At 36.8% G+C, this 27,683-nt stretch overlaps 1 protein-coding gene across 1 annotated transcript; it reads right to left on the reverse strand.

Moving 5' to 3' along the window:
* Positions 1 to 4,117: 4,117 nt before the first annotated feature.
* On the reverse strand, positions 4,118 to 8,403 carry RGS1 (regulator of G protein signaling 1). The gene is made up of 5 exons (XM_003820592.6): positions 8,222 to 8,403; positions 7,778 to 7,858; positions 7,309 to 7,370; positions 5,759 to 5,922; positions 4,118 to 5,007 (listed from the first exon to the last, which is right to left on the reverse strand). The coding sequence occupies exons 1-5, from the start codon at positions 8,356 to 8,358 to the stop codon at positions 4,822 to 4,824; spliced, it is 630 nt and encodes a 209-aa protein (XP_003820640.2). The 5' UTR covers positions 8,359 to 8,403; the 3' UTR covers positions 4,118 to 4,821.
* Positions 8,404 to 27,683: the final 19,280 nt, after the last annotated feature.

Below are 27,683 nucleotides of genomic sequence, written 5' to 3' on the forward strand. Positions count from 1 at the left end.
TCTAAACTACCTTTTTAGCTTTCCCTCTTATACTTTCTCTTTCCCTATATATTCCAGCCAAACTAAATAAATCACTATTGTTGAACACAGTATTTTTTTTCCTGATTTCCAGACTTTTTAAGACTATTCCCTGAATCTGGAATGTTCTCACCTTCTTTCTCCCCTGGTTGGGTTATATTTGTTCTTCAAGATCCACCATAACATCCCTTCCCTATAAAAAAAGAGGAAGAAAGAAAGGACAAAAGAAACCAGCTACTATTATGACAAGTAAAAGTAAAAATGCAAGTTAAACATAGAACAAAAGCAAATCCAGTACTTTTTCTGGATGAACAAAGCCCATGTCTATTATAATGTATTATTTGAATAGCTTTTTTACTAAAAAAAATCTTCCAGGAAGTCTTAGAGTTTTTATTTGAGAAGTGAGGAAGCTGGTTTTTCTTTCATTCGAGTGACATAGAGAGTGTTCATTTGAAATGCTCCCTAAAATATTTGAAGTGGTCATACTCAGCTAGGTGGCTCCTAGCTGACATCTGACCCTGCTTATGAGTTCGACAGGAGAGGGAGGGAAGAGGATGTAAACATTAAATTCTAAAACATAATAAACATGATCAACAAAGTTTTCTAAATTAAAACAATTTGCTTACAATACACTGTTTCTTCCTATGTAAATAAATCAGCTCCCTAATCCTGCAAGCTTGACTCCTTTCTCAATCATCAAGTGTACCATATGGATCTTCCCTAAATGGGGGCAATATTCCAAATTAAGGCATGGTTCCCATAGGTTTCTAAATTTGGTTCTTTTAGACTTAGATTGACATCCCTGGCCTAATCTATCAGTTATGAAGTTATGGAAGTTTTATAGTAAGTCTATATAGCCAACTCTAAATTACAGCAAAATCCTTTTTGGATTAAAATTTCAATTTGAGAAGGTAAAATATTAAAAGTATGACAGTTCAGTCATTGAGATTATCAAATGAGATACGTTAAGATGCTTCACCAATGCTTTTTCCTTTTCTTTTCTCTTCTCTTCTTCTCCCTCCCTTCCTCCTGTGCTCCCCTCCTCTCTCCCTCCCTCTTCCCATCTCCCTTTTCCTTTCCCTTTCTCCCTCTCTCTTTCTGTCTTTTCTTTTTGTCCTATTTTCATATTCAAAGTAAAGGAGCCACTGAGGAGTATATACCAAGTCAAATATTTACTGCAGAGAAACATCCATAGAAGGTTTTGTATTTTGTCTCTATTTTTTGTAGGAAGGTTTCATTTAGTTTAGGCATGTAGTAAGATATAAAATTTTGCTATTGGGATGATACAGCTTTAGCTTCAAGATACTGTTCTCAACAAAAAGGATAGAGTTATTTCTGTAGCTGACTGTTGATTTTTGTTTTATAGATGTTTTCATCCTAGTCTTGCAAAAATTCTATAGCTATATAAAATAATTTATATTGATGGCATTTTAAACCACCTTTTACTATATTTTTTCCCTCACAAATTTTAGTGTTTTTATTTTCAACAATAGATTGTCAAAGATTCCTACTAGTATAATACAGCCCGTGTTTGCACACAGAAACAAAGAAACTTGAACTTCATTCCATGTAAGCTAAATGAGTAAATATGTAATTTTTATGAGACGCCATTACCCACATTTTCATCTTCATAGATTCATAGCTTTCTGGGATAGGCATATTTTAAAGTACTGCAAAATAAGCTTGAGAAAAGTAAATTTTAAAAAACATTTTTGGCTTTTAGCCATGCTATTGTTTACTGCCATTGCTTTAGTATTACAAAAGAACATAGCCTGTGAACTGACAATCAGATTGTCCAGTTGGATCAAATTTTTTAAATAGTAGATATCACTAGCTCTAATTATATTCTGTGAATGATCTAATGAAACAGTCACATCATAACAAAAAGTGACAATAGGCCAGGCGTAGAGGCTAATGCCTGTAATCCCAGCATGTTGGGAGGCAGGTGGATCACTTGAGGTCAGGAGTTTGAGACCAGCCTGACCAACATGGTGAAACCCCATCTCTACTAAAAATACAAAAATTAGCCAGGCGTGGTAGTGGACGCCTGTAGTCCCAGCTACTTGGGAGGCTGAGACAGGAGAATCACTTGAACCCGGAAGGTGGAGGTTGCAGTGAGCTGAGATCACACCCTTACACTCCAGCCTGGGTGACAGAGTGAGACTCCATCTCCAAAAAAAAAAAAAAGTGACAATAAAAATTTATCTTTTCAAGTATTTTACATTATTTTGAATCTATGCAACCAGGATGACTTTTTTTTTTTTTTTTTGGTCAAAATGAAGAGGCTGCTTGTTTTGATCTTCTGTCTAAAATCGAATGGTTTTTGGCATTTTGTCAAGAGAAGAACCAGAGCATTTATTTTATGACTGGTGAGTGTGTTAGACAGTTGCACTGCTTGCTCCTCACAGTCTTGAAGGCCTGGACTATAATTAATGTGACAGTCCTTGGAAACTGCTTGGGAAGCTGAGGCAGGGGTATCACTTGAGCCTGGGAGGTTGAGGCTGCAGTGAGCCATGATCATGCCATTGTACTCCAGCCTAGGCAAACTTGTCTCAAAAACCAACACAAAACAAACAAAACCTTGAAGAATTGCTTTAACTTTGAAAACCGGAATGGGTTAGGAAAGGGCATTTTAGAGAGTAGAGCATAACCAAAGGCTGGAGATAGTGAAGGCTTGGAATTATATAAGATAAGGTGAATAATCCAGTGTGACTTCAAGGTAGGAAGGATACCCAGAGTTGAGTAATGAGAGTTATATCATGAGGGTTACACTGGGAGGGTTTTGAAGCCCAGAGGGAGACATGTATACTTCATTTTATATGTCATGGGAAATGATGTGGCCAAATCTGTGTTTCAGAAGATGATGTTTGTAGCTGTTCAGAGGATAAATTAAAGAAAAGACACTGGGAAGACAAAGAACATGTCATGTGAATTGGCAAATTATGAAAGCCTGTACTAGGATAGGGTAATAAAAAAGAGCAAGCGATGTTCTAACCACAGACACTGATTGTAGAAGAATTATTGGCAGAATTTGGTGATGGAATGAGTTGAGAGAGAGATGACTGATGATGATGATGCTTATTATCATTATTATTATTATCACTGGACTCCCAAGTTTCTCTTACTTAAAGCAGGAATAAAGCATAAAGTAGAACCAATTTAAACTCTGTCCCATGACAACTCAAGAATAATTCTGTTTGTACCTGATCTGCATATTGCCCCTTACCATTGCTGTGTGCCTGATGACTGGACCAGTCCATAGTGAGATTATCCATACATTAACCGTATTTCATTGTGATATGTGAGTGACTGATTATTGAATAAAATATAAAGCACAGGTGCGTGGGGAGATAAGAGCTGTACAGGCTATTCAGGAATATGCATCATCTTGATGATTTTTCTTCTCTCTGTAGGTGAGCCCTACTTTGGAGTCTTTTTTCCTGCTTAGGTGACACTTAGGACTGTTGCAGACTTTAGTGATTCAGGAAATGCCTTCTGATCAGTGGGTGGCAGTGTTACATAGAGGAAGGAGAATAGGTTGTAGTAGGAAGACTTCTGGGCAATCCCTGCTAGTATGACTGTCCCTTAATTCCCAGGTTCTGAACTCTGGATTATAAAATCATCTTCAGAATCACTTGGGGCTTTCTTTTAAATATAGATTCCCATATGCTACCCTTTGGAGATTTGGTTCAGTCATTCTGGTATGGGACCCCAAAACAGGGATATGTGTGTGTTTTTTTAACATTCTAGATAATTTTGAGAGTTACCTAAAATTAAGAACTAGTGACTTAATCTTTCTGAGTCTCAGCTTTCATAGGATTGCTATGAATGTTAAATGAGAAAATATGTCTAGATTTTATGAACTTTAACTCACAATAAAATATATGCTGTTAATTAGATTACTTCTTGAAATAAATTTTCTATCCCTTTTTAAAAGACTTCAATTTCTTATTGAACATGAGATCATATTATATTTGTTTGATTTTGTGCCTTGTGATAGCAGAGAGAAAAACTGTGAATTCTGTCCAAACTAATACATAAAATACAGTATTCACTAGATAATAGTTTTAGATGTTAAAAGAGATGGTAGAAAGAAGAATCTTAAATGAATTATTTATTTATTTTTAAAATCTGAGGAATAAATGCAAGTTTTTACAAGTAGCAAGGACATGTAAACAGAAATTGCTTCTATATATTTTAACACAAAATCCACGTTTATTATTGGCACCAATGATTTAACTTACAAATATATTCTGACTCCCTGGTTTTAGGAGCAATAGCTTAAGTTAAATACACAGTTCATCTCTTCCAAAGTCAAAAACAATAAAATAAAATAACACCAACAAGCAATAGTAGCAATGGCAATTTGAAAACATATACTTTAAGTTAATGGGACTTTAATAGCTCAGTACAAACTATATAATAATATGTAGCATAGATGTCAGTTGACCTTGATTCTTACAGTCTGTTGTAATCAGTTTCATAGACTTTAGTCACAGTTTCTGTGTAACTAGAGTTACCTGGCCTTCCCAGTTCTGAGGGGCTTTCTAATACAGAGCTCCACTGTTTTTTATGACAGTACCACAGTATCTTCCTCCTTCTGCGGTCTCTCTGTTTTTGTCTTGCTTATGCTTCTTCAACTCTGCGCCTGGATAACTTTCATGTTAATCCATTCTGAGTCATTTGTTCTTCTTGGCCTGTCAAGACACCCAAAAAAGGCCAAGCTGTTCACCCAGGGAGCCATACTGGCACATTCCTTCTGTGCTTGATACTATCTGTTAATTCCCTTCAGCCAGGGACCAGTCACTTTAGGCTATTAGCCTGCAGGTCATTTAGAAGATTTAAGTAAATATCTGATTTGAGGAACCTGGGATAAGAGTCCTTTTCCATAAGAGTATATATGACTTTTTGTGCTTCATCAAAACACGTGGGGGTTGGTGCTTTAATCTTCTTGGCTGTAGATTCTCGAGTGCGGAAGTCAATATTGATCTAAAAAAGAAAACCTTGTTAGCTAATATATACTTTAATTTACTGCAAATTTTATGATGTTACTGTTTTTTGAAACACCTCAGAAAGTAATTTTAAGGCCTCATTTAAATCAATTCAAATATCTCTTAAATGCCTTTGTAAAATCAGCTCTATACTAGGTGTGAAGGAGATAAGAAATATTACAAAAATGTCTTTGTTCCAAATTTCCTCATAGTGTAGTTGGGAGAGGCAAAAGAAGCAGACATGAAAAATTTAAGTATCCACATAAGATGATCCATGTATCACAAAGAGTGATGTAGGCATTTAAGATTTACAGGAGAAGAAGGCTCTTTTTGTTGATATTTTCTGCTTGGACCAAGAATATTTATCTGGTAATACTGTTAATTGGAAATACTTTTGCTGCTGCAATTGTATACATTATGCTAATCAGCATTTTCTTATCCAAAACAAGAGCACTCATTAAGGACTCCCTGACATGCAGTTCTGGTCAGTAACAATACCCTTAACCCTTCCCTCACCCTCATCATGGCAGCTGGTTTTGTAAAATCAGTCTCTTCATTCTACTGTGCTGAAACCCTCACCAATATAGAAAATTAGATTCTCATTGCACTGAACTATATTTATATGCCTAAGTATGTAGAAGTAAAATTATATACCCCAAAAGGATTTTATCTTGTTGTATATATTAAATGTTATTTCTGCATATAGGGTCTTTTATGGAGAAACTGATGATGATAAGCTTAATACTCACTTGTTTAGCAGCATCTGAATGCACAAATGCTTTATATATCTCTTCTGCTTTACAGGGCAAAAGATCAGACTCTGTTTTCTTATAGTCTTCACAAGCCAGCCAGAACTCAATATTCTCCTCACTGAATTCAGACTTTAGGAAACTTCCAAAGACATTTTGACCAGCTAAAAAGAAATGAGGGGTGGGTGGGGAGATAATTAAATTAAATGAACCAACAAATGAATGATTTGAAGAAGAAATTTGTAAGAAAAATACAATTGCTTCCTATTCATACAAAGGTAAGAGACAGCTACTGCTGAAATAGCTGTGTTATAGATTGTAGAGATGAGAAGTCATTTGAAATTTCTTCATTCATAGAAGAGGAATCTGGGGCCAGACAAACTCATTCACAGTTACATTGCTACTTGATGGTGGCTACCAAACTGTTTTGCTTCTATCCACTGTTCGAATTGAAATTCTGCTCCACCGAATATAAAACCATCTTTTATATATGCCAAATCTTAGCCAGAGTAGAGAGTATTTTAGGGAAGCAAACACTGACAAAAGGCATTAACATCACAATAATTAGTAAATATAATTTCCCCGTCTAATTTATATTAGCCAGAAAATGTTAGGCCTATATATGATCTGTAGGCCTGATGTACTAATTATGTTTGCTAGCATTCACTGAGACTTTTATATGGCACCATTCATGGTCCATATCTATACCATTTATTTGTTTAGCTGAATTATAAACAAAGTCAGCTGAGCTAGAGTGAACAATGTGATTCCCAAGTAAAGCTCCTTAGGGTGTCTGTGGGGAGAAAAGAATAATCTCACTCTTTAGAGACAGAGACCACACTGCTCATCTACACCTCTGAAAAAGGTCCTAATCTCAGTAGAATTGTAATGCCCAAGACAAGGGGATGGCAAGCTGATTTCATTCTTTACCTTCTCTCATCAGAAAATCTCCACAAGACTATATGTGCTTAAAAATCCTTCTATCATATTTATGTCATAAAAACTATCATGTTATAATAATGCAATTATTTATGTTATGTATCTCAACCACCTTCAAGGCAGTAAGAGACTGTCTTTGATTTTGAATCCTTGGTACCTCTACAATGTCCTCTACATAAGGGTGAGATGAATGATGAATGTATGAAAGATAATTTAATTAATTGGATGAATGAATCATACTTGTTACATCCAAGTGTAGAAAAATACATTCTTTAGGCAGATTTCAAAATGGCAATGTACATATTAAAATATTTGGCTTACTTTTAAAATTTTTACATATCAGAATCCCAGCACAATGTTTAATTTTATCTCCATAATGATCTATGAAAATACCTAATTGTCTTGGCAAATTTGTCTAAAAGGAGTTGGCAGAATTGAGTGCTAAGTCAGCATTATTAAGAGGCATACTATGCTGAAGTTATCAGTAACTACAGACAAACTACAATACAACCTTTTGCATACTATCCTACCCAGAATACTATATTTAGTGAAGCCATTCAATTTTTTAGAGTATTTAGCTGAACCCAGAAACATTCAATAGTTATACTTACTTTGGTTGGCAAGAAGTTTTTCCAGAGATTGAGACCATTGCATTACTTCAGCAGCAGAAAGTCTGCAGGGGACAAAATGTACATACATTAGTCAATTTTTAAAATGTAAGCACAAATGAAATAAGAATGGCTGTTACACTTTGATAACTTCACAAACTGAAACTGTAGTTCTAATAAATATGTTAAAATTTATTCACAAAATGCAAAACTTCCCTTAGAGTTACTATAGTTATGAAAAAAAAACCTGCCAATAAAATTTGAAAAAACCCAAATAGATAAAGTCCAATATGTGTGTGTACACATTTGTATTCAATTTACATTGGTACTGATAGTCTAATTTTATTTGGCATGTTACTTAAAAGAAATGAAGTCTACTGTGCGCAGTATTTATCCCTTGCTGGGATATAGAGATAATGCATAGGCTTCTCTTGTAAATGATAATGATAGTTTAGTGTATTAGTGTACTTACACATCCTTGGACTTGGAAGATTTCATTCCAGATTCCAGATGTGGGATCATAGATCTCAGGTATGCTTTCATATCCATTCCACTACAAAAGACATAAAAGTGAATATTCATATTTCTTCAGAATTCATTTTATTTGTAAAAAGACATAGAATAAATTTCTCTAAGGAATAAGGCAATACTAGAAATGGTTGATACAACATTTTGCTATCTTCGGATAGAACCCATTTTTATGAGCCCGTGTAGAGAAAAACTCCTACCCAATTTAATGCCATATCAAGATTTATTTTTTAATGCAGCTGAATATTACTTATTACTCACAACAGGCAATTAACTCCTCTGATCTGGCTAAACTAAATGCTCACACTCTCTTCCATTCATTCTCAATCCTTCTGCCATTAAAGATAACTTGTTAAAATTCACAAAGTGAGACTCTGAACAAACTTACAAAGTCTTTGGCCTCCTTTTTTGCATTTTGTCATCTAGAAGTGAATGAGTGGTTCCTTTCAATTCCTTTGGGTTAGCAGAGAAGAACATTCCTGGCATTTTGTCTAACTTTGGAGTGGAGATGGCTGCTGCGCGCATGGTGCTCTTAGCAAATATGCGCTAGTCAACGTCTCTGCTGCTTTATATAGTAGAATGCAGACAGGCACTTGCTGTTTAAAGGAGTCTGTTTATCAAGTGATGTTACCACAGACACTGGAAGTTCCCCCTTTCTTGGTGTGCTGTGACGTGTATCTTGAAAAAAAAAAAGCATACAGTGGTGTCTTGTGGTTGAAACTTAACCAAACGAGAACAGGTCACTTGATTAGAGAGAAAGAAAATTAAACATACAGAGGTACACACACATATGTCACATGTCTAAAGCATTAACAGCATCAGTCTTTGGTTCTGGAGGATGTTTGTTTATTTTTAAAAAGTTGCATGTTTCAATAAACTGTTTCATTTGGCGTATTAATTTATCATATAGAAACTCACATAGAAATTCATCACATAGAGTTGTATCTTACTCCATGCTTTGGATAGTCCTTGACTATAAAATTCATCTGATCAAAATATTTTCAGAGTTCTCTTCTTTTCTGCAGGAAGCAGCGCAAAGTAAACAAATAATTTTTGTTTAATTATTTTGCACATATCTGATAGGAGGGAAAGTTATAAGAGGCTATCTTCACATTTTCCCACTCCAATTCTCATCCCTTATTTCCATGGCAGGAAATTTCCATGTTAATATTTTCCAAGGTGTGTGCTAGACATCGACTGGCAATACATAGGATGATTTTAAGGGGTGCATAGTTTTTAATATTATTTTCATATTAAGAATATAAGTAGTATATCAAACTTTGATTTTTGCATATTTTGCATATTAGGAAAAAATAAAGTTTAATTAAAACCAATCATAAATAAATAAATGTTTAATTGTATACAAATATGACATAATTTGTAAACATACTGATACCAAGGTCATAGTATCAGAGGAAAAACTGCTCAAGGTAAAATAAAAGTCTATTTGGATAGACCAATAATGTGTACTTCTTAGGTAATGATCTTTCACATTTTGGCAGTATCTCTGGAGAGATAACAGTTTTAGCTTTAATTGAGATTAAAGTTTAAAACACAAACAAAACTCAAGGAACTAGATAAGTAATCATTTATAAGGATAGAGAAGTTAGTAAAATATAAGCTTTCAAAAGTTTATATAACAAGTGTGGCTTATTTATAGAGTACCCAGTTTAACTTAAGCCTCCTTGGATTTTACCCCTGAAAGGACAATACTTTCCTTTAAAAGGACAAAAAAGCATTTACTTATTGAAGCTTCTGATGGTATTAGGTAAAGCTGATAAAAGGGAGGGGAGTATTAATTTTTCTGTTCTGGTTCTATCGTCAGGATAAAGAATATTTGAAGAAAACACATTTACAATATTATAAAATTCACTTATACACAGTCATTAACTTCACTATAATGAGCTCATTATATTGTATGTAACAAGCATCATTTTATGTTGGGAAGATAACATAAGGCATTAAGAAAGATAACTGGTGAGATGAGCTGGCCACTTTGGAAGTGACCCTAATGAAACCGATGAAGCTCAAAGACAGATGACATAAAGGCATTTGGTTGTATACTTCCTGTGGTTCAGTCCATACTTAATTTCCTGTTAAAATCTTCAACATTGCTCATGTTTGTTGATCTAGTATCCTCTCACTCCTCTAGATAATTGTGAGTAAGTTATGTTAGAGTAAAATGATTTAAAAATTATTTTTAACAGCCCACTAGTATTATCATCCAAATATACTGACAGTTTCCAAAGAACAAGAGCAGCAGCAAAAGTTATGGGGCCAAGTAAGTTTGGGAAATGTTGGGCTCCTAACTTGTTAAATAACTAAACCCTCTTTAGATAGGGAAAATAGTTTTTTGAAATAAGGTGTTTTTTTGACACTATGTTAAGAAACTCTGGTCTGATATCAAAATAAGTTTTTGCCTGTAGTGTATTTAGGAACTGCTCTGATGCTCCCAACATTTTGCTACCCCTATCCCAATATACATTTTGAAGCGCAAGTATTTACAACTGCATGCTTCCTCACTTGAATAGAAATATAAACTCTTGAAAGAGGGAGTCCTTTCAAAATTCCTGTATCACAATTGGCTGATGAGGTCACCTTAGTCATGCAATAAAGCAGCTGCTCTCTCAGAGGCTGTTTGCTCATCCATCCAAAGTCTGTGTGTTCCAGAACAAGGCAAATTTGGTCAAGTTGTGTTAGCAAGTGCTTACAAGTGCATGGCAGGGCATTGAAAGTTCCCTATTAATTTTAAAGAGAGTGCCACTATCTGGCCCCTCTTTGTAAACTTCACTAAGAAAAGATAAACTGTCAAATTGTAACTTTATTGAATCAATGACTTTGGTTGAAATAGTAGAGGATTTCAAAAATGTCAGTAGAAGAAACAGTGGGTCTCACGATCTGGGTTTCAGTTTTCTCTCTTTGAAACTGTGCTAAAACATCTAGGTTCGAGTTTCTAGGAAAAGGAATACTTCATGTAGTCTTAGTGTTATCTTTTTTTTTAAAGAAAAATTAATGGACTTCATTTTTAGGGAAGTTTTAGGTTTACAGTAAAATTGAGTGGAAAGTACAGAGTTCCCACAACTCCCCACCTTTCACCTTGCCTCCAGCTCCACCTCCAGCACCATCCCTCGTTAGTGTGAAATATTTGTTACAATTGATGAACCTACAGTGACACAGCATTATCATCTAAAATCTATAGTTTACATTAGAGTTCACTCTTGGTGCTGTACATTCCATGAGTTTGACAAATGTATCATGATATGTATCCATCATTATAGTACCATACAGAATACTTTTCCTTCCCTAAAAATCCCAGTGTTATATTTTAAAATACCTAGGAGATTGGTTCAGTTAGACATTTCAGATTATGGCTGTTGATATTGATAGGAAAAATAAGGAAAATTTTAATCTTTGCTGAACTGATTTGAATGGAAACATTTGGTTTCAATTACTCCAATTACTGGAATACTAATAGGGAGTGCTTTCCTTAAACCTGATGTTGTTTGAACTTTTAAAATGTTGCTAAAATCTTATTGTGGATATTAGAATTGTGAGACAAGGGGTAATGATGAGTATAATATTCTATTTTAAAATAAAAATGTATCCATACTGGAAAAGTCAGTGACGTGGAAAGATAGCTTGATCCATTGAAACAAAATGTTTCAATTCAACAAAGTTTAATTGCATCCCTACAGTGTATCACACATAAAGTACTGCAGATACAAAGATGAATGAATCTCTGTCTTAAGGGGTTCACTGTGTAGTGGGGCTGACAGATGTTTGTGAGAGGTGCCATCAGAGAGGAATGTACAGAGAAAAGAACACAGAGGAGTAATTACCTCTGGAAGTATGAGAAAGGAAGCAAAGTACTGCTGTCTTTACTGTAAAATCAACATGTATCTATTCTTTGCTTGTTTCTGCATTTGTGTTTAGCATCCCTTGGAAAGTTCAAATGGCTGCAATGGAGAAACTGGTCTCTAGCAAGAGACCAGTTTTATGTTGAAGGATCATGGAAAAATGGATCCCATATGTACTCACAAAGCTTTGCAAACTTTCAAAAGTACTCTGAATGACTTTGTTGAATTAGCATAACCACTCAGAGCTTCCTTGGTCTTCAAGGTTTATAGATAAGGCTACTAAACGTGTTTCAGCTAAATTTCATAGAGTTTATTTGAAAATTTGAAAAAGCTGCAACAAAAGTGAGTTTAGAAGGATTTTTCTCTGTATGTGTATAGAGGGTTGGTGAAAACTTTATATCGTGTGAATGAAAAGATTAAACATTTTAGACGTGCTTATGATTTTGTTGTGAAGAAATATGATGGGTTTTAATAAGAGCAAATATATGAAACACACTAAACTTCAATGATCTCAGTAAGTGCAACTGAGCAAGATAAGAATCTAGTTTCTTTTTCTCACTCTGCTCTAATCTTTCAGTCAACACTGACTGCCTCCTTTCTATAATTTGAGAATTTACAAGAAAATAGTATGTGGGACCTTCAGTGAACTGAGCTTATGTGATTCAATAAGCCTCATTCACCCTAAATCTAATTTTACCAGTTAAGTTCTTGATAATAGGCCCGTGTTCCAAGACATTCTTGAAAGCACTGAGGAAATCTTTTGATAATATTATCTCTGGTATACTTATTCCATATTGGATTTATTTTCATTTAATGTCACACTATCACTTATAATCCTTTCAACAAGAGAGAGTAGTTATGTCTGACTCTAGACTGTGCTTTGCAAATAAAATTTCGTAAGTATGGAAGGAGGTGCCTTATTCCCAAACCCAAATAAATGGAGAGCTATGCTAAATGAACACTGACACATTATTTGGAGTTGGGATAGAATGTTCTGTTACATAACAATGACATAAATGCAAAAATGATGGAGGTGCTCAAATATCTGCATGTAGAGGATTTGGAAAGGAAGGTGATATAGTTTGGATTTGTGTTGTCTCTAAATTTCGTGTTGAATTGTAATTCCCAATGTTTGAGATGGGGCCTGGTGGGAGGTGATTGGATCAGGGGGGAGAATCCCTCATAGCTTGGTGCTGTCTTCACAATGGTGAGTAAGTTCTCTCAAGACCTGATTGTTTAAAAGAGTATGGCCCCTGTCCCCTACAACTATCTCTTTTGCTCCTGCCATGTGAGACACCTGTTCCCCCTTCATCTTCTGCCATGATTGGAAGCTTCCTGAGACCTCCCCAGAAGCAGATGCCAGCTCTATGCTTCTTGTGCAAGCTACAGAACCGTGAGCCAATGAAACCACTTTTCTTTAAATAAGTTACTTAGTCTTAGGTATTTCTTTATAGCAATACAAGAATGGCCTAGTACAGAAAATTGGTACTGAGGAGGGGGGAACTGTTATAAAGTTACTTGAAATGTGGAAGCAGCTTTGGAACTGGGTAACAAGCAGAGGTTGGAAGAGTTTGGAGGGCTCAGAAAAAGACGAGAAGATGATGGAAAATTTAGAATTTATTAGAGACTGGTTAAATGGTCATGATCAAAATGCTGATAGTGATATGGACAATGAAGTCCAGGCTGAGGAGGTCTCAGATGGCAATGAGGATCTTACCGGAAACTGGAGCAAAGGTCATGCATGTTATGCCTTAGCAAAGAGCCTGGCTGCACTGTGCCCCTGCCCTAGGGACCTGTGGTAGTTTGAATTTCAGAGTGATGATTTAGAGTATCTGGCAGAAGAAATTTCTAAGCAGCAAAGTGTTCAAGATGGGGCCTGGCTGCTTCTGACAACCTACACTTATATGTAAAAGCAAAGAAATGACTTAAAGTTGGAAGTTCTATTTAAAAGGGAAGCAGAGAAAAAAAGTTTGGAAAATTTCCAGCCTAGCCATGTGATAGGGAATGAAAAAGCTTTTGTGGGAGAGGAATTCAAGCAAGCTGTGGAGCAACCATTTACTAGAGATACTTGGAAAAGGGAGCCAAGTGCTAATATCCCAGACAATGGGGGAAAGGCCTCAAAGGCATTTCGAGGCCTTCAGGGCAATCCCTCCCATCACAGGCCTAGAGGCCTAGGAGAATGGTTTTGTGGGCTTGGCCAAGGGCTCCACTGCTAGGTGCAGCCTCAGGACACTGCTGTCTGCATCCTGGTAGCTCTGGCTCCAGACTCAGCTCAAAGGGTCTTAGATACAGCTAGGGCTGCTGCCTCAGAAGATACAAGCTATAAAACTTGGCAGCTTCCATGTGTGGTTAACCTTGTAGGCACAGAGAGTGCAAGAGTGAATGAGGCTTGGCAGCCTCCACCTAGATTTCAGAGGGTGTGCAAGAAAGCCTGGGTAGCCAGGCAGAAGCCTGCTTCAGGGGCAGAGTCCTCACAGAGAACCTCTACTAGGGCAATGTGGAGAGAAAATGTGGCTTTGGAGCCCCCACACAGAGTCCCCACTGGGGCACTGACGGGTGGAGCTGTGAGGGGGGGCCCACCATCCTCCAGATCCCAGAATGGTAGAGCCACTGGCAGCTTGAACCCTGTGCCTGGAAAAGCCACAGGCTCTCAGTTCCAACCTGTGAGAGCAGCTACTTGGGCTGCACCCTAAACATCCACAGGGCATTGGGAGTCTACCCCTTGCTCCATTGTGCCTTCCATGTGGGACTTGGAGTCAAAGGATATAATTTTGGAGCTTTAAGATTTAAAGACTGCCCTGCTGGGTTCTGGACTTTCATGGAGCATGTAGCCCCCTTTTTTGGCTGATTTTTCCCTTTTGGAATGAGAATGTTTACCTAATGCTTGTACCCCCATTGTGTCTTAGAAGTAAGTAACTTGTTTTTTATTTTATAGGCTCATAAGGGGAAGGGACTTGCCTTGTCTCGGATGAGACTTTGGACTTTGAATTTCTGAGTTAATGCTGAAATGTGTTAAGACTTTGGGGGACTGTTGGGAAGGGGCACTTGTATTTTGCAATGTGAGAAGAAACTGAGGCTTGAGGGCAAGGGGCAGAATTGATATAGTTTGGATATGTGTCCCCTCTAAATCTCTTGTTGAATTGTAATCTCCAGTGTTGGAGGTGGGACCTGGTAGGAGGTGATTGGCTCATGGGGGAGGATCTTCATGATGGTGAGTGAGTTCTCTCAAGATCTGGTTGTTTAAAAGAGTGTGGCACCTCCCTCCCCACAACCCTCTCTCTCTTGCTCCTGCTGGCACCATGTGAGACACTTGCTCCCCTGTCACCTCCTGCTATGATTGGAAGCTTCCTGAGGCCTATCCAGAAGCAGATGCCAGTGCTATGCTTCCTGTATAGCCTGCAGAACCATGAGCCAATTAAATTTCTTTTTTAAAAAAATAAATTACTTAGTACTAGGTATTTCTTTATAGCAATGCAAGAATGGCCTAATACAGAGGTATGTTTTAAATATTAGAGAGCAACTTCAATAAATGACTGTTAACTTTCCAAGTTTCTAATAACACTATTCCAGTGATTTTATTTGCTTTTGCTCTTACTAAACATCGAGGTGGCTAACAATAGAGACTTATTTGCTTTGCTTTTCCTCATTAATTGTATAATTTTCTTAGAAAAATCTCTCAAGGTTTCCTGACATGTTCTGTTCTTTCCAAAACCATGCCAGTTATTGCTGACAAACACATTAACTCCACTTTCTTCATGTCCTTTCTAATGCTTTGCTTTTATGTCTATTTACATATATCTCTATATATAAAGTGTATACATTTATATAATATGTGTATATAATATATATACCTATATATTTTATTATTATTATTTTACTAAATATTGGTGTCAGACTTACCAGACATTTGTTTGTAGTAATAATCTTCCTACTTGAGAAAGTAGCTCTAAGTCAACAGATAGTGTCCATGCTTAGCAGTATACTACTATTATTGTGAGTACAAGTGGTCTGTGGTGTTCCACTGTTTTCTGTGTCTGTTCTGTTTTTTTTTTTTATTAAGCCTTGTCTGCCATCTTATTTGTATTCTATTTTAAAAAATAAATGAAAGGCTTTGATTCTGTTGAATCCCAGTGACATGTTCATCTTGCTGCTTTGAAATCTCACATTTCAAAAGACTGTGAGTCAATTCTCACAGCTATACCTTTTCCTGCTGTGTGAGTTTGATCAAATCAGCTAACTTCTTTTCAGTTTTCTTTGTGTAGAAGTCAAAGGCGATCATCAGCAACTTGCAGCTATGGTAGTGGCATGGGAAGATCTCCTTTTGAAATTCTATACCAATCAAAACTAGCCCCAGAGAAATTAAGATTTAGACAGAATTTACCATAGCTAGGATGTTTTCCATTTTTCTTATGATGTTAGAGTTCTTTGCCTAGACTTCTTCCTAAAATTTAGTAAATTTGGCAATCCACCTGTTCCAAATGCAGGGCCACTCTTACCACTGCAACTCTGCATTCACTGGGCCAATCTTCCAGATTGCTTCTTTCCCTATCAATATTTACTTGTCTTGGATTTGCTTTTTTATTTAGTTAGTTGATTTCTGTAAATTAATATGTTAATCAAATGTACAAATGTATGTTCAGATGTTAATGTCACAGACTATTCCTTCCAACTTCAATTTAATTTTCCTGCTTTTCCTTAGATACATATAGCTGGATATTGATCCCTCCCAACTGTAGATCTTATCCAGCTCCCTCCTGTTGTGGAGGAATATTGAGTTGTCTGTTGTTTTAGATAGGATTTTCATAGCTGCAAGTGTCAGCAGCCCCATATTGACTGTTAATTAGCTTAGGTAAATAGGAAGATAACTGGAATACCCTCGGGTACTTTAAGTAATAAAAGGAAATGTTGAACAACTAACCCCTCAAAGATCAGCTAAGACTGAACTAGGGGGTAGGGGACTTAGAATGCTTGTAAATTGTGAATTTGCTATAGACCAGAGTCAGCTACAAATTGGGGAAACATGACTGTCAGCAACTTGTGAAGCTTATATTTTGCACTTCTAAAGGCAGCAGAATCCTGAAGTGTAAACAATCTCTTCTTACCCATGTTTTTTCCTCCTGTGTGTTTTGTCTTGCCTTTTTTTTATTGTGTTATGAAAACAGAAAACCAGGGCAATATATTTGGTAGGAACTCAAAGATAGAACAAACTCATAATCCTGTTTTATGTTTTGTTTCAGATGCTATGGAAGATCAGAAAATATAAATTTATGAACTGCTATAAACTGTTATTTTCTTCGTGAAGATCAGGTAACTTTTGTCTTCTCTTTGTAGTCACTGCAACGTTTTAAGTTCTGTTTCATCTGAAGTTGATGTTTTATTTGTGACTTTGTGGCTTATCCCCATATTGGTTCTGTTAAGACCAGGCTCTTAGTTGCAACAGGAAGATCTTAACATACCAAAAACAGTGTATAGAAATATTAAGAGGCCTATTTTGTGTGGGAGTTTGTTCCATTTTTCTAGCCTGGGGTTTCTTTTCTCACATTTTGCTTAGGCAAGGTTGAGGCATCTCTGTTGCCCCATGTGAAAGAGTGAGCAATACAGACAAAGTGTGGCAATTAGTAATGCTTGCACTAAATGAGGGCAGTAGGTTGATATGTGCACGAAAGCGGGGAAGTGAGGCCAGAATGGGATAAGGATTGGAAATGTCATGGTGGGGCTGAGAACGTCCGGACAATCTCTGAAACTGATCTGTCCCTCTCCTGACTTCATTGTTCACTGTAAAACAACTGTTGATTGATTCTCAACAAGACTGAAACCACTGCAGAATACAGCACTTGTATCAGGAATTATGTGACCCTCTTCAATCCTGGAAATCACATTCTTTAACCTTGTAGATGGTCACATTTCATAATTTATCTTTCATATTTTTAGATGAATCATTATACACCGTTCATGGAAAATTAAAAGCTGCTGAGAAGACCTAAAAATTATCAGTCCATTAGGATTTTCCCCCTTTATACAGAATTTCCCCGATTTGGGGCAGTTTCCAAGACAGTAGAATAATACCATAGAAAATGTCACAATTTCACTTCTCTTTTATGAGAAAATTTGTGTGTTTTACACAAAAGATCACTTCGGAAGTAATCATGAAATAGATTTGAAACATTGAGGCTTTCTCTCTCTTTGTCTCTCTCTCTCTGCTTCTTTCTCTCTCTCTTCTTTCTGGCAGAAACCATACCCAACTTTCAAATCAAATATCAGTTGGTCTAGAGAAGGAAGGCCTGGGAAGCTGTGGATAGCTCTAAAACCATTTGATTGCACAACTGCTATGAGATGAGGGTATGACAAAGGTGTTTGTAATCTCATAGAAAGTTGAATAAAAGTACCTATGATTACATCAAATTAAAGTCTATTTTAGCCATGCCTAATCCAATATAACACTTGATATTAACCAATGGTTAACCAATAATTAACCAATGATTAAAACTATGCCCAGCACTATGTAGTAAGAAGGACATTATCCAGGTTTTTTCTTTCTCAGAAACACTGTTCAGTCTCCTCTTTCTACTTCTTTAATATGCCTTTTCTGCCAAAACCCTTGTATTTTTGTACCTGAACTATTTTTCTTCTTTCCCCTTCCTTCCTTCCCTCCCCCCACCCTTCCTTCCTTCCTTCCTTCCTCCCTCTCCACCTCCTCTTTCTTCCTTCCTTCTGCCACTCTCCCTCCCTCTCTTTCTTTCCTTTCCTAGACAATTTCACTGTGAAACCTTTACCTTTGTTAACAGTTTACCTTTGTGAAATTAGAAGAAAAAAATAGATCACCTCAATGAGTAGTTAAACTCTTGGGGCTTTTGAGGACTGTCTCCCATGGTCAAGTACAATCTATAGTCTTTCAGTCATGATCTACAAACAAAGCAAAATTTTTCTGAACAAATGTTTCACATTATTTTAACAGATCAGAATGAGGAATGACTTTGTTGAGATGTATTTAGGGGAAATTGAAACTAAGGTTAGTTTTTATATGCTAGGAGTTAGAGTTCAGTAGGAAAAAAACTAAGGTGTTTTCAAAACATTTTTAAAGTATATTTTTGAGCAGGGGTCATTTTTGGATATAAATTCAATACCCCAACAGGAGAGGCCTCTCCAAACCGGTTCCAGATGCTAATATCATTGTCTCTTTATTAAGTTAATAGACTATGAAAAAATACCTATTTTTAAACATGTGTTTTTGGAAGACCTCTCAATTTTACCCAAAGTAAAAAATCAAAATTCCTATAATGGTCTGTGGGGCCTGACATTATTTAATTCCTGACTCCTCTGGCCTAAACATCATTTACTCTTCTCTCCCCTCATTCACCTCCAGCCTCACTGGCCCCCTGGCTGCTTCTCAATCTGTCAGGCTCATTCTTGCCTTTGGGCTCTTGCACTGGCTATTCCTTTTGCCTGGAATATCCCCAGATATCTACTTGGCCAGTTCCTTCACTTCCTTCACGTTTTTGGTCAGATACTGTCTTGTCAATGAGGCCTTCTGCAACCACTGTAATTAGAATTGCAATTGGCCCTCTCCTTATCCTGTTACCATCTATCTTCATCTGCTTTCCCCCTCATTCTACTTAATAACTTCTAACCCACTATTTAATTCAATATATTATGTTTATGTTAGTTTTCTGCCTCTTCCCCATTACAATGAAGAATCTATGAGGACAAGGATCTTTCTCTGTTTTGCTCAAATGTCTGAAATAGTACCTGGCCCATAGAAGGTACTAAAAAATCTTGTTGAATAAAGGGGTTAAGGGCTGGGGCTTACATTAATTTGTTCAATGGTTTAACAAACATTTAGTAAATGCTTATTTTCTGCTAGTCACTCTGCTAGATAAAAGAATCCAGAGGTGAGTCTTATTTTGGAGAGAGAAAAATGAATGGAAAAAAACCAAAACAACAACAACAAAAAACATGTATTATGTACAATTCTGGGCATTCTGGGAGGACATAAGGTGGTGCGTAACCCAGTATAGGCAGGGTCATAAAGGATTCATTAATTTTATTTACTCAACAAATAATACTTCCTATGTGCTAATTATGCTTCCAGGCACTTTAAAAGAGGGCAGGTCCAACCAGCTTGTGTTCTTTGCCCTTTGCCCTTTCCCCTACATCCCTCTGTCTGAGCAGCCATCTCACCTACCATGTGGTTTCAAAAGGGCAAATGCCAGAGGCCAAGGGTAGCTGAACAGAAATATAGAAAGATTTGAGTTCCTGATGAAATCATGAAGCCATAGTTCCAGCTTGATTGGCCGATCTCCAGGTTTCTTGTATGTGAGAAAAGAAAGGATCAAACTTTTACCACTATGACTTGACTTACCATCTTTGAGATGTATTGTTTGGCACCCAGCAATAAAAGGGAAGGAAATCAGCATGCCTTAAATTATCTCCACTCTTCTCTGTCCAGTTTTAGTTAGTTGGAGCATCATTTCTATATGATTGGAATATGAACGGTTGAGGCAATGAAAAGCCTGCCCAGGTCTTTTTCTAATTGCTTCCTCCAGCAACTGTGCATGTAGGCTTCTTTCCACAAAGTCAGCAAAGGGCAGCCGAGTGGAGTGACGGAGATTTCATTCAGCTTTTTAAGGCAAGGCCTCTACCCTCCTGTGCAGCAAAAGCACAAAGCAGTTATCCTACATAGAAAGCTCTCTGTGTGTTCGGAACTATTTTGTTTTATTTTATTTTTAGAGACAGGATCTGGCCCTGTCACTCAGGCTGGAGTGCACTGGCATGAACACAGCTGACTATAGCCTTGAACTGGGCTCAAGGGATCCTCCTGCCTCAGCCTTCTGAGTAGCTAGGATTACAGGCACATGCCACCATTCCTTGTTATTTTTTTTTTTAGACTTACATTGATATGGTTTTGATTGTTGCCCAGGCTGGTCTTGAACTCCTGGCCACAAGTGATCCTCCTGCTTCCTTCATCTCCCAAAGTTCTGGGAATACAGGCATGAGCAACCACACCAAGGTAGGACTAGTCTAGATTCTAATACAACATCAACCCATGTGCCCCACGAAGGCTCTGCTGATATCTATTTTCCCTTGTAGAGTTTTATCGGCATAGTCTGAAACCCCACTTTCTGCCTGTGCCTGCATGTGGCTAATGTTTCCAGAAAAGAAAATGTCAGTGATCTAAGCCCACCAATGAAGGGATCTTCCCTTTTTGAATTTTAATTCATCTAATTTTCTTTGCTTCTCTAGCTGTCTGATGTCCTCAACAATATGACATTTTCGTAATTAGTTTGTTTTAATTTTCCAAGTCCTACCACTTCCTCTTACATCCTTCTCAGAAATAGTATTCTGAACTCATAGATTTAGTGAAAGTTTGGATATGTTCTGGGATTCTAAACTGAAGTGATTTTCTCTTGAGCCCCTGGAAGAAGGATATGCAGGCAGCGCTCTGTTGTAGCTCTGACAGGCAATAGTGCCTTTACTATTGTACTGTTATTTTGAAAAAGCACTGCTTACTGTTTTCATATTACTTGCAGTGTTTTTTAAAAAATGTGGAAACAATACAGTCATGCTTAAATAGAACAAATGTAAAAAAGAAGGCAAGCAAAGTCAGCCTGAGTGTCATGTTGAGCTTACCTTTCCATCCACATGCTAAGGACCCAAGTCACATGTGTCTGGCTATTACAATTCACTTTTTTCTTATACACCCCTACCAGATCCAGAGAAAATGGATCATATTGAGCAGTCTGACTAGGAAGACGATAAAACTTCATTTTTAGAGCAATCTTATGAGGTATGCACAATTACTCATATCTTAGATAAGGAAATGGAGGCTCAAAGGGATAAGGAAACTTACTTAAGATCGCATAGCAAATATATGGTGGTTAATAGATAACAGAGAATTTTCCTCACCCATGATCAGGCTCTGCCTGCTTTTGTTTCTCTGAACCGCAGTATAACCCTGTCTTGAGAAACTGTCTTTCTTCCCTTTGCTAGTGGTCTAATCCATTGTGTCTGCTCCTAGCTCTGACTTCATCCCTCCAACTCTCTGGAGGCCTGGTTGTGCCTTCCCTCCTGCAAGGCCTTATTGGAGGAAAAAGTCTCCATTTCCCTTAGTTCCACTTTCATTTGTACCCTTTTCCCCTTTAAAGGAAAACAAAACAAGCAAGTAGAAAACAATCACCATTAACATTTCAAGAATAAAATAAACCCAAATCTCCTATCTAAAGCACCTCAAGTCATTCAAAACAGAAAGATGGATATCTCTAATAGGAACTATATTGATTAGAGTGCTATGATATCCTGGGCTTGTAACGTAATCAAAAATGAGCCTTGATTCACTCTATAAAATTGGGAAAATATTACCTGACTTTTTTTTCCCTCAGTGATAAAATTAGGAGAAATGGTATCTATGTGGAATTCAACTTTTAAAAGGAACATTTTATGAAAATAGCCTAAGTTGCTAGAATGTGCTATTTATGCATATGCTTATTAAATATATATTTATAAAATGATTATATATATTATTTATGTTTCAGCTTCTTTTAAAAAATAAAACCAAAACTTTCCAGAATTAGATACACTAGTCCTTGTACATTAGTTCTGTTTTTCCTCCAACTGTGCAAAAACTTTTCATATTGCTTCATATTGAAGAAGATAAAGAGAAATGCTGCAATGTGGGTTGACCAGAAGCCAATTCAGGGAAAGAGATTTGTGTGCAGGAAGTTTACTGGGCATGCATTTTGGGTTCAATAACTGTGGAGGATGAAGGTCAGTGAAATAGGGCAGAGAGAGAGATTGGGCTGAGCTGCAGTCACAACGAGGGCCTCAGTCAATCCTGCAGTCATCATCGAACCTAGGCCTGCCCTCAGACTTTATCCAGCTTGAATCAAGGCGACTGTGCCTTTAAATCATTCGCTGACTAGTTATGGGATGCAAGCTGCCCCAACAAAGTTGCTGGGACCTTAGGGGAAGTAGGTCCCTTCAGCTATGCTTAGCTAAGAGGTGTTGGTTGGCAACACTTTCAGCAACTGGGGAATGAATGCTACAGTCCTGAAGTGGGGGAATCTGGGTGGCACAGCAGAGCAATCACTATGATTAAGACATTAATCAACAGTGCAGATTGCATTCTTCATTATGTTTATATTTATATCTATTAGATGACTCATGAAATTGCCTTTTTAATTTTTATTTATTTTTATTTATTTATTTTTTTTGAGGTAGAGTCTCGCTCTGTCACCCAGGCTGGAGTGCAATGCCACGATCTCGGCTCACTGCAACCTCCTCCTCCTGGCTTCAAGCGATTCTCCTGTTTCAGCCTCCTGAGTAGCTGGGATTACAGGCGCGCTATTACGCCTGGCTAATATTCTTTTGTTTTTTTAGTAGAGATGGGGTTTCACCATGTTGATCAGGCTGGTCTCAAACTCCTGACATTGTCATCCGCCTGCCTTGGGCTCCCAAAGTGCTGGGATTACAGGCGTGAGCCACTGCGCCCGGCCGGAATTGCCAGTTTTATACTAAAAATTTGTTGAATATTGACAATTTATGTGGTACACAATCTAATTATGTAATTTATTTTCAGGAGTTTGTGTGAAAGCATACAGCAATAGAAAAATAATTAGTGAGTAGAGAGTGTAGGAGCAGATAGAATAGTTGGTTTTACTAGTTTATATTGATGCTATTACAGAGCAGTCCATATTTCCAAAACCAAATTTTATCTTTTTAAAGAAGCTTTCAGTTTTCTTGATTTTCTATTTCCTATTTTATTGAGTTCTGGTCTGATTTTTATTTCATTTTTTCTGCTAAGTTTAGGTTTTATGTGCTTTTCTTTTTCTGCTTTCTTGAGGTGAAAGCTGAGATAATTGAATTAAGACATTTCTTGTTTTCTAACATAGATGTTTAGTGCTATGAATTCCCTTTAAGTACTACTTAAGCAGCATCCCATAAATTTTGATGTGTTTTCATTTTTACTTACTTCAAAATACACCTTAACTTCCTTTTTGATTTCTTTGACCCATAGATTACTTAGTAATGTGTTAGTTAGTTTCCATATACTTGGAGATTTTTTCAAAGATCTTTTTGTTTCTGAGTTTCAATTTAATCCTATTAAGATACAGAGAACATACTCTGTATGGCTTGGATCTCAATACGTTTAAAACGTTTGATACACTTTATGGCCCAAAATATGTTCTATTTTCATAATTGATCTATGTGCACTTGGAAGGGGTGTGCAGGCCTATCTTCTCTAATTGCACTTCACTTTATTCCACTTCATAGATAGTGTAGATTTACAAACTGAAGGTTTGTGGCAACCCTGTGTTAAACAAATCTATCTGCACCTTTTTCGAACTGCATGTGTTTACTTCATGTCTCTGTGTTCTGTTTTGGTAATGCTCAAAATATTTTAACATTTCATTATTATTATATCTGTTATGGTGATCTGCGACCAGTGATGTTTGATTTTACCATCATCATTGTTTTGGAATGCTACTAACCTCACCCATATCAGTGAACTTAATTGATAAATGTTGTTTGTGTTCTGGCTGCTGTACTGCTGGCCATTCCCCATCTCTCTCTCTCTCTTCAGGCCTTCCTATTTCCTGACACACAACAATGTTAAAATTAGTCCAGTTAATAACCCCAAAATGGCCGCTAAATGTTCAACTGAAAGGAAGAGTCACATGAGTCTCACCTTAAATTAAAAGTTAGAAATGACTGGACTTAGTGAGGAAGGAATCATGAGATGCAGCAATTCAGTCATATTTTCAGGCTCCAATTCTATTTCTAGTTCTCCTGCTATTTGCACCACATCCGCAGTGACTCAACTTCTTCCAAACGCCTGTTATTACTGATCTTTTGACCTCCTCTCATGAATCACAAATGTTCTCAATGGTATCTGGAATAGTGAATCCTTTCCACAAGGTTTTCAATTTACTTTGCCCGGATCCACCAGAGGAATCACTGTCTAGCTGAGATCCAGAGGAGTCACTTTCAGCTGAGATAAGCTGAAAGCTAGGCCTCTTGCACCAGTGAGCTAAGTTATAAATGCAAAGGAAAAGTTCTTGAAGGAAATTAAAAGTGCTACTCCAGTGAACACACAAATGATAAGAAGGCAAACCAGCCTCACTGCTGATGTGGAGAAAGTTTTAGTGGTCTGGAGAGAAGATCAAATTAGCCACAACATTTCTTTAAACCAAACCCTAATCCAGAGCAAGGCCGTAACTCTTCAAATCTATGAAGCCGAGAGGTGCAGCTACAGAGGAAAAGTTGGAACCTAGCAGAGGTTGGTTCATGACATTTAAGGAAAGAAGCCATCTCTATAACATAAAAGTGCAAGGTGAAGCAGCAAGTGCTGGTGTAAAAGCTTCAGCAAGTTATCCAGAGCATCTACTGAAGATCATTTAAGAGAATGGCTACACTAAATAATAGATATTCAGTGTAGACAGAACAGCCTTATATTGGAAGAAGATGCCATCTAGGACTTTCCTACTTAGAGAGGGTAAGTCAATGCCTGGCTTCAAAGCTTCAAAGGACAGGCTGAGTCTTTTGTGAGGGACTAATGCAGATGGTGACTTTAAGTTAAAGCCAATGCTCATTTACCATTTTGAAAACCCTAGGGCTCTTAAGAATTATACTAAATGTACTCTCACTGTGCTCTGGAAATGGAAAAACAAAGCCTGGATGACAGTTCATCTGTTTACAGCATGGCTTACTGAATAATTTAAGCCAACCATTGAGACCTAGTGCTTAGAAAAAAGATTTTTATCAAAATATTACTGCTCCTTCACAATGTACCTAGTCACCGAAGAGCTCTGTTGGAGATGTACAAGGAGATTAATGCTGTTTACATGCCTGCTAATACAACATTTATTCTACACCCCATGGACCAAGTAGTAATTCCAATTTTCAAGTCTTATTATTTAAGAAATATATTTCACAGGACTATAGCTGCCAGAGATAGTGATTCCTCTGGTGGATCTGGACAAAGTAAATTGAAAACATTGTGGGAAGGATTCACCATTCTAGATGCCATTGAGAACATCTGTGATTCATAGAGGAGGTTAAAATATCAGTAATAACAGGATTTTGGAAGAAGTTGAGTCACTGCAGAAGTGGTGGAAATTCCAAGAGAACTAGAATTAGAATTGGAGCCTGAAGATGTGACTGAATTGCTCCATCTCATGATAAAACTTGAATGAACAAGGAGTTGCTTCTTATGGATGAGCAAAGAAAGTGGCTTCTTGAGGTAGAATCTACTCCTAGTGAAGATGTTGTGAACGCCGCTGAAATAACAACAAAGGATTTAGAATGTAACTTAAGCTTAGTTGATAAAGCAGGAGCAGGATTTGAGATGATTGACTTGTAAAAGAAGTTCTACAGTGATAAAATGCTATCACGTGCTACAAGGAAATCTTTCATGAAAGGAAGAGTCAATCAATGCAGCAAACTTCACTTTTGTCTTAAGAAATTGCTGCAGCCACCTCAACCTTTAGTAACCACCACCCTGGTCAGCCAGCAGCCATCAGCGTCAAGGCAGGACCCTCCACCAGCAAAAAGATGATGACTCACTGACGGCTCAAATGATTGCTAGCATTTTTTAGCAATAAAGTCTTTAAATCAGAGTATGTACATTGCTTTTTAGACATAATGCCATCACACGGTTAATAGGCTCCAATATAGTACAAACTTAACTTTTGCAATGCACTGGAAAACAACAAATTTCGTGAGACTCTTTTTATTGTGATACAGTCTTTATTGTGATATTCTGGTACTGAACCTGCAATATCTCCGAGGCATGCATGTATAGTCTACTGTTGTTATATGGAATGTTCTATAAATGACAACTCCAGTTGGTTGATAATGTTAAGTCTTTTATATTTTACTAATTAACTATTTAATTAGTCATCCAATTACTTAGAGAAGATATTGAAATTTCCAACTATAATTGTAAATTTGTATCTTACAGTTTTATCAGTTTTTGCCTCCTTTATCTTGAAGCTCTCTTATTAGTGGCATACATATTTTAATTTTAGCCCCTTTGGATCAAATCATCTCTATCATTATGAAATGACCTTCTTCATCCCTGTAATATTCTCTGCTCTGAAATCTGCTTTGTCTGATGTTAATATAGCCAGAACTGTTTTCTTTAGGTTGGTATTAACATGATATTTTTCCTGTATCATCGTATTTTTACCCATTTTATGTATTTATTTTTAAAATGTGTTTCTTGAAGGCCTTATGTAGTTGGACCTAGCTTTTCAGTACAATCTGATGAGCTCTGCTTTTTATTTGGGGTGCTTAGATTATTTATATTTAATTCAGTTATTAATATGGTTGTAGTTAAATCTACCATTTTGCTATTTGTTTTCTATTTGTCTCATCTATTTTTTGTTCTCTTTTTCTGGCTTATTTTGGATTAATTCTGCCTTTTTTATGATTTCAACATCACTTCTTTTGTTGGCTGCTTAGCTGTAATTCTTTTTTTAAAAAAAATCAGTGTTGACTTTAGGGTTTATAGTTAACATCCTTGACATATGAGTGTCTGCCTTCAAGTGATATTATATCACTTTATGGTCTTATACTTTTAATCAAATTTACAATTTTTTTAACCAATTATTTCTTCAAATATTCTTCCTGTTGCCTCCCCCCTTCTCTCCTTTAGAGACTTCAATCACATATATATTTGGTTGCTTAAATTTACTCCACAGATCACTGCTAGTTGGTTTTTTCAAAAATTTTCTTTGTCTTTCCCTCCCTCCCTTCCCCTTTCTTTCTTTCTTTCTTTCTTTCTTTCTTTCTTTCTTTCTTTCTTTTTTTCTTTTTTTCTTTCTTTCTTTCTTTTTTTGAGTGATTTTTCCCTCTGTGTTCCATTTGGGTGGTTTCTTTTGCTGTGTCTTCAAGTTCTGTAACATTTTCTTCTGCAGTGTCCAATATGACATTTATCTTATCCAGTGCATTTTTAATTTTAGACATCATAGTTTTCATCTTTAGAAGTTTGATTGT

This window comes from Pan paniscus, chromosome 1 (genome assembly GCF_029289425.2).
Source record: "Pan paniscus chromosome 1, NHGRI_mPanPan1-v2.0_pri, whole genome shotgun sequence".
Lineage (NCBI taxonomy): Eukaryota > Metazoa > Chordata > Mammalia > Primates > Hominidae > Pan > Pan paniscus.

What these genes read in the sequence shown, in the direction of transcription:
- RGS1 (XM_003820592.6), bottom strand. Translation starts at nt 8,358, where the DNA reads ATGCGCGCAGCAGCCATCTCCACTCCAAAGTTAGACAAAATGCCAGGA. An exon ending in TCTTCCAAGTCCAAGGATGT is followed by an intron (nt 7,371 to 7,777) that starts GTAAGTACACTA and finishes TGTCCCCTGCAG; the next exon opens with ACTTTCTGCTGCTGAAGTAA. An exon ending in AAAACTTCTTGCCAACCAAA is followed by an intron (nt 5,923 to 7,308) that starts GTAAGTATAACT and finishes ATTTCTTTTTAG; the next exon opens with CTGGTCAAAATGTCTTTGGA.